The 12,141-nt window shown below is 38.0% G+C and overlaps 1 protein-coding gene across 23 annotated transcripts in view; it reads left to right on the forward strand.

The window, feature by feature from the left end:
- The window catches only part of PARD3 (par-3 family cell polarity regulator), a 727,131-nt gene that overhangs the window by 281,823 nt on the left and 433,167 nt on the right, over positions 1-12,141 (forward strand). For all 23 annotated transcript variants that reach the window (XM_067702290.1, XM_067702246.1, XM_067702315.1 and 20 more), the window contains exon 4: positions 4,619-4,797. In XM_067702290.1, the coding sequence (XP_067558391.1) occupies positions 4,619-4,797 (179 nt within the window). The remainder of the gene's footprint in view (positions 1-4,618; positions 4,798-12,141) is intronic.

The raw sequence follows: 12,141 nt of genomic DNA on the forward strand, positions 1-12,141 counted from the left end.
TTCATTATGTTCCAGAAACATTTTGTGTTGTTCACTGGGTTGACATCTGCACCAGTGGTGCCCAGACACTGATGGGTAAGAGGCAGGCTCCTTGGCACAAAGTGAGATGGCAGCACCAAATGTATTCTTCACCCAACTCACCCGCAGTTTAAGGAAAAAAGCCATTTTATCTACTATTCTTGACGAAGCAGCAAAATGATGACTTAAAAAAAATCCTGACCCTTGAGTACACAATTTAATATTTTGTGTGATAGCATAGATGGTAGGCATAAAGTACTTGTACATATTGAAGATCAGTGGTTTATTGAGAAAAACTTTCATGTGATAATTTGAGTTGTAAGCTGAGGTAACCATTTTTAGCAGAACACTATTTTTGTTTGAAAGGAGGCTGGAAAAACTGTGCTTATTCAGACTTTGGTGTCTGGCAGGGTTTCTAGAAAATGGATGAAGTGAGCCTGTCACTACATGGCAAATGACTGACAATATTTGTTGCCAAAGATAACATTCAAGCTTTCTAGTAGAATTAGATTTTGGAAAAACTTATATCCCACTGTGAGCATGACAACTTCCCAGTACTTAATGATTTTTCTGATGGAATTGGTAATGATATTCACATATGTGATTTTCTGATATAAAGAAATATATCAACATTCAGAAGATTGGCAAAACCCAATTAATAATATATTCCAAATAACTAATGTTACAAAATTTGTCACGGGTGAAAGATCCATTCCAGGTGTAAGACAGACAAATGTAACAGAGAACGGGAAGTTTACATTCCATATTGTAGCTGACCTTTGAGAAACTAATTTCTCAAGTTTTGGTGTGCTATCAAAGAAGAAGATTTACAGTTATCTGAAAAGATTACTAACATTTGATTTCCTCTCCCAGCTAAATATTTGTGGAGCTAGTTTTCTCTTCGTATACTAGGTCATATCGCAGCAGGTTGAATGCAGAAGCAGCAGTGAGAACCCAGATGTCTGCTACCAAGCAAAATATGAAAAAGTGCTGCTACCCCACTACATATGCTTTATTTTGTAAAATTGTTTTCACAAAATCCTGTTGTTTATGTTAACACGTAATAGGTTTATTATTGTTAACTTAAAAATGAATAAATAAATATTAATTTTTTTTTCATTTTCACTTCCAGTATGGTAAATATCCCTAGCTATAACCCACATAAACAAAAGCTCTTGGGGGTCCTCAGTAATTTTTAGAATGTGTGAAAGGGTCCTGAGGTCAGAGTTGAGAAATACCGGTGTAGGCGGGTCTCGCTTGGGGCATGCTACGTCATCTTACACATCATACTTCCTCTATTGAACCAGTAGAGGTTTTTTCTTTCCTTCTCCTATTTTAGCATTTTTGAAATTGGGTCTCCAGTTGTTTCCGTCTGTATGTATAGCTGATGTAATAGTTCTTTAACTCTCCCAGACCTAATGATGCTATTAGTTAAAATCGGTGTTTGATTTCTAGGTGTAAGTAATTTTACTGTGAAAACAACAAAATTCTTCCCTTTTACAAAATTGAGACTAATGTTTATATCTGCAAGTAGCTAGAAGTGGAGTTTGTTTTCCAATGAATGGTTGAATAATAGAATTAATTTCATGATTTGAGTGGTGATGGAGCACTGACCCAGGCGCCTCAAGTTCTGGACAGGAAAGTGTCCCTGCACTCCTCCTGTCACCTCTCCGAACCTCCGCTTACTCATCTGTGAAGCAAGTTGCGTGTTCCTCCATTGGGACTAACGTTAAAAACAAAAAAAGATTTAGATCCTTTCAAGTCACTGGTTTTTTAATGTTATTTAATCTGTGTGTGTGTGTGTGTGTGTGTGTATAAACTGGATGAAAATGACATAATTTTCACACAACCATAAAACGAAGAAGAAATTATAAACCAATAAAAATGTAGATTTTCACCATCAGTGTGAGACACCGTGTCTAAATCGTAGGCAGTATGGGCATGGACACGTGGTGTGTTACAGGGTCTTTATATTTGGACCCAGTTTTGCTGCCCGTGTGCACTCTGATACTCTGTTCTTGCAGCTGAACAATTGCAAGAAAACCTTAACTTCAAGTTCATCATGATGTCACTTGGCGTTCCTTTGTTGAGAACACGTTGTTTACTTTTTAAAATGAGTTCTGTTCTTTTCTCATTCGCCTGGTAATCAGATCTAGGACACCTTCCTGAATTTGACTGTGCTCACCACTGTAACCATGGGGTCTGAAACTGCATGGGGGTACTCAGTTACAGGATGGTGCAAATGAAAGATCCAGACTGTCCTTACATTCATTTCTTTTATCGGTATCACTAAAATGAAAACAAGAAGTGGAATGAATTGTGAGCAACTCGTAGGAAGGGCTGCCTAGTAGCACGTCTCCTGGGACATCCTTTACAGTGTGGTTGATGTAGATGCTGCCTGGGGGCTGTGCCCCAGCATCCCCCAGAAGGTGCAACCCGAGGGTCTGCAGTCCTGCTGTGACCCCCCTGGCCTCGAATCCTCTTTCTTTCCCTGCATCTAGAATTTTGAGAGTTACAGATACAAAGAGGTAGAGTGCTAATTATTTGTGTCTGTTTCAGACTAACAGATTAACACAGAGATCATGTCCCTTCAGAAGATGATGATCCTAATTCATCTAATCTGAATCATGTCTGCAATGTATTTCTCTTGGGGAAATTTTCAAAAACAAGTTGAGTAAGCTGTTTTATTGTGTCCAAGTGAATTTGGTGAAATTTATAGTCCCTGAATTTATTTGGGGGTTGAAATGGACTTTCATGTGGTTATTTTATTATTGTGGGTACTGCTTTCAGTCATTACCTCTGTACCATTTTAAAAGGCCTTTTGTGAACTAATAGTGCTTCTTTTAGACTTAATACACACACACACACACAACTTGAGGGATACTACAGAATTCCTTAACAACTGAGTAATCAGCGACCCTGTTAATTGGAAAGCAACAGAGCTCATATCTAAGGAGCATTATTGTAATTTCCCAGAAGTATTTTATTCTTCCTCCTCCCCACTTTATTGCTTTTCTGCTTACAGTTTTGATTTTTGAATCTGGGAACAATTTTGTTAATTGAGAGGGAACTTTTTTATGGTAAGAGCATTGTACTATTAACATACATAGTTCCTTAGATGTACATTTTTGTGAACTTGTTTTGAGAGTGACTGTATAGTTCTTTGTTGTGTTTTATTTTTATTTTTTTGGTGCAAATTATAAGCAGCAAGAGCTGTCACAAGTTTTTACACACACTTTTTACACACTGAAAATTGAAAATTATTCTTCCCCATAATTTTCATGTATGTGTTTCTCTCAGCAAGTTAAGATAACCACCAACAATATTAAATGTTCAGTATATTTTTTTCTCTGGTAGTGTTATTCAGGCTCTTTCTTGGTTATCAAATCCTTTATTGGAAGCAAACATTAAATGCAATATTATTATGATTCATATGCTTCTGTTTTCTCTGGTTGTTTCTAATTTGCTTTAACATATTGGCTTGACAGTGGTTTAAATATAACATTCAATGTATGTTAATAGTCTATCTTTAGTTTCATATCCTCAAGGTTCTCCGTAGCCACACCACTGAGCAAATGCGTCAATATTCCAAAAATGTTTCTCATGGTAAATGATGAGTTTACTCCTTCACTGCTAAAGCTGCTTTGTTAGAGGTTTTTATAAATACTTAACTTGTATCCTAGTTTTTGAAAAGATTACTCTAAGTGTAATTTCATCTAAAATTTTTGTCTTATGTTTATTATGCTTTTCACTCTGTTGATGTGTGGGGCTTTTGGTTCTGATTCTCAGTGCTACAGACTCATGTGCCTTTATTCTTCTCTCTGGTTTTGTAGTTCTGTTCCTTGTCTGTAACAGTGATCACATCTGCTAGGATGTTCTCAGTGCTGCCATTACAAATTTTAGCCTGTTGTTGTTGATTTTGTTAGAGTCATTGCAAACACACTCCTCTTTCATTTGAATACAGTTGCTAAAACACCATCTTTTATGTAATTGTGTGTGTGAGTATACGGCAGACACTACCTGCGTATTGGTGTACTACTCTTAAGATTTCCGTTTTCTTAAGGATAAGAAACATGTCTGTGCTCTGTACTTTCTGATAATACTTTGTTAAACAAAGGAAATATTTTATTTAACAGATTTCTTTAATAGCCAAGCCAAACCAATATCAGGATGATAAGAACAGCAGTGGTGATTATCGTCACTCTCTATTGAGTGCACACCGTGTGTCAGACACTGTCTTACGCACTTTAGCTCAGTCAGTCCTCCCAGTACCCTTAGGAGAGAAGTACTGTTTTATTGCTGTTTGTGTAGGAAGGGCCACAGGCAGAAGACAGGGAGGCCACTTGCCCAGAGCCACACAGGTGACCAGGGTGAAGTGCAGATGCCATACCGGCCTTCTCACTCCAGATATCCTGTAGGTACCATATTTCTTTCGCAGTGACGTTTTTAAAGGGACTAAGGGAATTTCTATTTAGGAGGCTGGCTCACTGTCACCTTAAAGTGTTATTCTATTCTTTAATCTTTTGCTTTAACTACCTTTATCCTAATATGTAGTTTTCAGACGTTAGGTTATCTTTAATAACGCTGCTTTGTGTTGTAGATATGCCTCTTCACGTCCGACGAAGCAGTGACCCAGCCTTAATTGGCCTCTCCACGTCTGTCAGTGATAATAACTTCTCCTCTGAAGAACCTTCACGGAAAAACCCCACGCGCTGGTCGACAACCGCTGGCTTCCTCAAACAAAACACCGCCGGCAGCCCTGCAGCTTGTGACAGGAAGGTAACTGCTTCTAGTTCCTGTCGTCTTTCTATCAGTGATGGGAGTCAGCCATGGACCAGGTCTTTGCTTCCATGGCATCCCTGCTACATCCTCTGTGACCTTCACACCAAAGTTCAGATAACTTATTTTGTATTGCCCTTGAATTTTCTGATTAAATCCTTGCTATATATTGTGTATCTATTTATGTATCCATTTTTGGAATGGATAATATGTTCCTATGATGAAAAATGAAACCTTTTAACACGAAGTTTGTACACCTAAGGGCCCTCTCCTAAGTCCTAACTTGTCTGCTGGTCACCCCGTGTCTCTTCCTGGGAAACCCCATTATGAGCTTTGTGCATGTCCTTACAGGGATCTTTTGTGCATGTATAAACACATATTCGTGTTGGCCCCTGAGGTACATTAAAGAAATCACAGCATGTGAACCGTTAAGGATGAAAGTGGACGCCATCCATGGTCATTTGCTCTCTCTACTCAATTGAAACGAAATGGAAGTGTACTGTCTAGTCTTAATAATATTCTCTCCTTTGACCAAATTTAATTTGTCCATGACCTAATTTATTTAGTCTAAATAAATAAGTTTATTTTAGTCTATTTAGTCTACCTTTTTTCCAATTTGTGTTAATGCTCCTTGTCATATATTCCTACAGAAGCCGTACCATCCCGTTCTGTTATACCTCTAACCTTTTACCCAATGAGCTTTAAGCTGTGCGTGTCATTTTCACGCTGAATCTATAAAATAGAGTCTCAGCAAACATCTGTTGAATGAATTAATAAACATTTTTCAGTGCAGCCAGTAATTGAGCACCATACATATCGAGAAGTGTGGAAATATATTAATCACATATTAATAGTAAAAATCAATGTAGTTTGAGATTTGCTTGATTTATCCTTTGCATCTATGTCAAAATACCTGTTTTAAATATTTCTTTTATCTTGGTTTCACATTTCAACAAACTCTTCTTCGTACCAGTTCAAGTAAAGAAAAAAAAAAAAAAGAAGAAGAGAATATGTAAGTTTAAACTGAGAAGAATCTACCAAGAAAATACAATGTACTATAGTCTGATTTTTTGGATGAGGGGTTTAACTCTTCTGTTATATTTTATTAGATATGTGATGAGTTTCTTCTCATTGAGATTAGCCTGAAAATTTAGAATGCTTTATCATGCAGTAGATTCTATTCAAAGAATCTGGTTTCTGAATAGGCCTCGTGACCTTTAATTTGTAATCGAATAGACCTGATTTCCATGGATATTCACAAATATATAACAAGTCAAGTTGGTAGTTTAAAAAAATTTATTACTTTAAAAAAAGGTTTTTGCTTAGTTGAAGGATAGGGGGTCAGGAGTCACTGAGGTAATCAAAGTTTTCTTTTTAACTCATTCAACATCTTGGCTGTATGAATCAGCTTCAGTTACAGCAAACAGAACCACAGGAGCTATTTTCAACATAAAAGGACTTAATGTTGAGAATTTGTTTTTCAGAAAATTATTGGAAGGGCTAGAAGAGCAGGCCATAGGCTGGGCCCCCAGGGCTTTCTGGACAATGCAGTACAGCGTGTCTAGCTGGCCCGGGGAGGGGGCAGAGGTGCAGGACCTGGCGTCCTGCTGCCTGCATTGGCCCAGTAGATGTTAGCACTGTCTCCACCTGTGCTCACCTTGCCGCCTGTCACCTGTGGAGCTGGGCCTGAACCCAGGAACACCCTAGAAAACGCCGTCATCTCCACGGCTTGCCACTAATAACAGCCCAAGAAAATCCCCTATTTCACAATTATCATTAAAATCTCAGGCTGTTGAATCCAAATGGGCAGAATGCAGTTTGCTCCAGATCCTTATGTCTAGGGGTGTCTGGGAAACGGACTTTAGCCTTCCAGGCTCTGCAGCCCAGGGGAGCTGCCTGGAGAGGATGGAGATGCTTATGGCCAGTTAACCATGTCCACCTCACTGCCATTCTCTTTTATTTTGTTTTATTTTTTGGCCGTGCCATGAGGCACGTGGGATCTTAGTTCCTCAACCAGAGATTGAACCTGCGCCCCCCGCAGTGGAAGCGTGGAGTCGTAACCACTGGATAGCCAGGGAAGTCCCTCATTCGTTCTTTTTTAAATAACATGCGTCTGTCATTGTAAAAAATTGGGCAACTAGTAGAATAGAACAAAATTACATTATCCATAATTCCAAACTCATCAACAACCAGTACTAAGATATAAGTGAACACGCAAACACACACACACACACACACGCACACAAAGTCGGAGTCATTCTTTGTCTACATATTTGCATCCTGATTATTTCTACAGTTTTTTCATCTCATAGGGATTTCCCCTGGTGTGAGTTTTGTTAGAAAATATTTTTAATGAACACAAAGTATTCCAGGGTAGAGTATACTTTATCATTCTCTTATTGTTGGACATTTATACTATGTTTTTTCACATTATAAGTATCAGCACTGTAAGACAAACTTGAATATAATTTTGTTTTAAAAATGGTTACTTTACCCAACAAGCTTTTTCCCTATTGAGAGTGGTATTTAACGTAGCCAGATGCCTACACTTTCCCATGGCAGAGACCTTGATTCACACACATATCTCTCGATGAAATCGTATTCACGTACGACACACATAAAAGGTAATGTGTAATGAATTTGTCTTTTGAATTATCTTTGGCTTTACTTTTCAAATACCTACTTACTAAGTTTCCTAGTCTAGATTTTTAAGCTGTTTGTATTTTAGTCTGTCTTATTTTCAGTTATAAAACAGCTTCCAATGTCTTCAATATTAAGAAAGGATGCTTGGAGGAAAGCATACTTGCTTATCAGTATTAAATTTATTTACTTCTGTTGCGTCCATGAGAGTTTACCTATGCTGGGCAATTTCAAGATGTTATAAATTCTTATCAGCATGTAGAGGTTTAGGTTTTCTGTATAAAAACACGGAAATCAATTAGTTAAGGGTTCACAGTCCTGTGATTCATTGATCTCTAATGGTTAAAATAGATTGGTGTTCTTGTATAACTCATCTGCATACGTAAGTAGCTTCTATTCTTCCAAGTTAAATAAGCAAAACAGTTTTAGTGTAATGTCACCAATCAGTTAAAATCTCTTATTTCTGAACCAGGCAGTTCCTTTGTCGTGTGTGAGAACACAGCCACGTTGAACTTTCCCTTGTGTTTCAAAACCACAGATGAGAGGTGGAGTCTTCCCAGTTAAAACAGTAATACTGTTTCATCCCACTGTCAGGTTTAGAGGGCAAAGTTCACAGATTTTGATGCTGCTAAGCCAGGTGAGGGCTCGAAGAGACCAAGGGTTTCACGGGCTTCTGGATTTCTTAAATTCTGTCATAGTTTTATCTGGCAGTGAGGCATAGAGGGGATGAGAATCTTGGCTTTTTTTCAGGGTTCTTTGGAACATTGGCTTATTCCTGTTACCCAGCTCTTTGTGGCTGACTGCCCTTTTCAACTCTTAGAGACCATTTTGCTCACAATTTGGGTGGAAAGTATCTTGCTAGAAGATGTATTTTCATTTGAGATTTTGTGTGTGCATATTAATACTTCATCTTGGGAAAGAGTATTTCAGTCAGTGTGAATTCTCAAGTCGTTCTGCCAGCTCTTAGCCATCCTTACTAGGTCCATGTACCTGTGAATGAAGAGGCCACCAAGGATGTGGACAGGGTTTGATTCATTCCACTGTAATGAGGCACTTATCAGAATCAGTGTGCCATGGGGTTTTAGGAATCAGGTCTCTGTTCTGTTCGCTGGGCAGTGGTTGTAAGCTGTTGTTCCTTCCCGTAAATAATAAGAGGTGTTGTTTTTCTAAGTTATGTTGCCCCCCAATTAACATGGGTAGAATTACCATAAAATCATATTTGGACTAGTTTCCAAGGGAGATTCTTACCTGATCAGGGAAGGGGAGGAAAGTGGTAAGAGAACATATTTCCTTGGCATCATTAGGTTAAAAAAATTTTTTTTGCCCATTTCTTAAAGAGATGTTTAAGAACATCTCTGGATGTTTCTGACCCTCTGGGTTTATTATCTCTGTTTGATTTAGTTGCTTGTCACATTTGATATCTTTCCAATACCCCTGATGCATGCAAACTCTTGGAAGAGGTGCTGTCTTAATTATGTCTTTGTCACCTCTCTTTCCATTACATTCAAAGCAATGTGAGATCTTCCTTCTAACTTTAGAAAATGATTTTTACAAATCTTTCTTGTGGTGTATTTTGAGTCCCCAAACAGTTTTTTTTTTCCCCGATAATAGTATTTCTTGCTCTTTGCATTTTCTAAAGAAATGAAAAATATAAAGAAGCAGATAGGTCATTTGGGGTCTTGATGATGAGCGTTGACATTTGGTGTATGAATTTGAGGACTTCTGTGGAGCATAGTATAGCTCTACACAGATGGTGGCTGTCCTTGATACCAATGGGGAGTCATCCAATCAGTACAGTTTAATTTCCTGCCTTTTTCCCTAATCTATGTTATACTGAGAGCATTTTCCTTTGTCTTGTAAGTATCGATACTTTGCACAAGGTTCTATTATGTAATGATTTTTTGGAGTTGTTTATTAACTTCATTTGGTGATTTTTCTTGTTGCTTAACATATTTATACTTTAGCTTTTTTTTTCTTATTTTGCTCTTATAAGTAACCTTTACAAGTACTCTTCAGAGAATATCCTTATATACCAATTTATGTTGACATCTCTGATTATTTTCTTAGAGTAGATTCCTTAAGTAGATTTACTTGACCAAGGAAACAAACATTTTTAAAGCTATTGATAATTGCTTCCCATAAATTCATGAATAATAAAGTGAAAAGTACTTATGATGTATAAAGAGCTCTGTGAGAAGTCCTAGATGGGGTGGGCTGGGGGGTGAGGGGTAGGATGCAGAGCACCAAGAAGCAACTGGTACTGTTTCTGAGTTCCAGAACTTACTGTCTTATTGAATAGTTTAATAGTTCCATTTGGCTGTGTATCAGAATTACCTGTGGACTTTTAAAAGATGAAACAAACTTACACCAATAGATTCATTTACCCAGTTCAGGACGTTTGTGTGTTTTTCTTTAAAGCTTCTCTGTTGATTCCGGGGCACAGTCTTTTTTAAAGAACTTGGGTCCAGCGGGAAGCGGAAGGTATCTTTGTCTGTCAAGAGATGGCAAATAGGAATATAATCGTTATTTTGATATGTCTTCGTTTGGGGCTATTTTTTCTATCTTAGAATAGAATCTGGAACATTTAGCATATTTGGTTTTGTGACACTTCACTTCTTTTCACACTTAGCCCAAATTTTTAAATGAAAAGCTATTAATTTTAGTTTCTTTTTAAAGTATTACAACACCCCACTGAGATATTGGATCCTATGTTATCAATACAAGACTAGAACAGGAAATATTTTTCTAGGTAGAAGCTATGATAAAAGCACTGTTTCTGTTTACTGTTACTTGGCACATCCCACCTCCCCTCCAATCTTAGTTCAAGTGCATTTAGATATGTAAAGTCAGGACACTGAATTCCCAGCATTAGGGTCACCAATCAGGCACAAGAAGCCTCCAGAAAATGTCTGCTCCCTGTTTTACTGAGAGCGAGAAAACTTTTGCAGTTGATACACAGACAATACAATAGCAATGACATTTGAATCGTGCTCCACGTGGCTCTTTAAAATAGCTGCTTACTGGCTCATTCATTCATTCGTTTGTTCATTCATTGTAAAATGGTATTCTATATATATTATATATATATAACTGAATTACTTTGCTGTACACCTGAAACTAACACAACACTGTAAATCAGCTATGCCTCAATTAAAAAAAAAAAGGAATGGATATTTGCTCTCTTTAGAATTTTTTTTTCTTTTTTTTTTTGTGGTATGTGGGCCTCTCACTGTTGTGGCCTCTCCCGTTGCGGAGCACAGGCTCCGGACGCGCAGGCTCAGCAGCCATGGCTCACGGGCCCAGCCGCTCCGCGGCATGTGGGATCTTCCCGGACCGGGGCACGAACCCGTGTCCCCTGCATTGGCAGGCGGACTCTCAACCACTGCGCCACCAGGGAAGCCCAAAGCTTATAATCTTGATCAAGTAAATTATGTACAGACATTAAAAAATAAGTAAATAAAGTGATATTCTAAATTTACCTATTTTTTGCTTTCTCATCCTCTTCTCAAACCTTTGGCTTCTTGGTCTGCTTCTTCTCATTTTTTCTTTCTAATGTAGAAGGTGAGTCAGAGTGGTAAATTTTTTATTTTTGAATTAGTCCATTTGACCAGCTTGCTATTAAAAAAAAAAGGTGTCTATCTTTTGGTTTTTTATGGGCCAACCATAGCTTCCAGCTAGTTACAATAACCATCTAAAACCTCAAAGGATGGACTAAGAAGTTTTTTAAAACTATGTTTCCTTTGTGAGAGCCCTATAGCTGTGTTTAATTTTCTGGGGTATTTGCTTCAAGGGAAATCCAGCTGAGACCCAGGTCTTAGGCTATCCTGTTACAACATTTGTACTTCTCTTAAAAGGCCTCTAAAACTATAAATTTCACCCCTCTGTTTTGCATATTAAAAGATCTCAATTTGAATGCACTGCATTTTTGTTCAGTAAGTGATAGTTCTACTCATTTTTAAAATAGGCTAACCTCAAGTGCCAAGCTGCCCTAGCCTGAGCTGTTAATAACTGAGACTCATCTATTTCTGTGCCACATTTAGGAATATAATCCCCCTTCACATACTTTAAATATTATAATTTGTGTTCCAAGTTATGAAATCCTGAAGTGCTATTGAGAAAATGTTTAAGCCTGGGTGTGGTATTTTTAGAGTTCACAAACCATTCCAGGAATATGAATCCGAAGCAATGTCAGAATCCTTGTTGAGCAGCCTTGAAGTTACACATCACACAGAGGGAAGTGAAGATGTTGCACCCGTTTTTCTTGATTTGGGAGAGGAGACCAGGAACTGGCACTGATTAGATTATATTGAACAAAAATTCACGTATTCTTTAGACACTGAAAAATATTTTGGCCTCATTTCATCTTTCTAAGTTGGTGTCTATTTTTAATTTTTAATACTTTAGCTTATAAACGTACCTACTTTGGGTCATGAAGTCATGTCCTGTTATTAAAGAGAAGAGCCTAGTGAGGTGCTGGGACTGAGGTACCTGGTGTTTGCTTTCCAGCTGCTGGGGCAGCTCTGTTTTAAGTTGCATGTGTTCTAGTTGCCATCGTGTGCTGCACTGCCTTTGGGGCAGTGTTTTTTACAGGGTGGGGATAAAAATGGTTTCCATCTGTCCCATCTCCAAACTGTACTGTTTCTGAGGTTTTGGTATTTTCGTGTAATGATAGCCAAGTTGATCTGAGTACTTGCTTCTTGCTGG

Source organism: Pseudorca crassidens, chromosome 1, assembly GCF_039906515.1.
Source record: "Pseudorca crassidens isolate mPseCra1 chromosome 1, mPseCra1.hap1, whole genome shotgun sequence".
NCBI lineage: Eukaryota > Metazoa > Chordata > Mammalia > Artiodactyla > Delphinidae > Pseudorca > Pseudorca crassidens.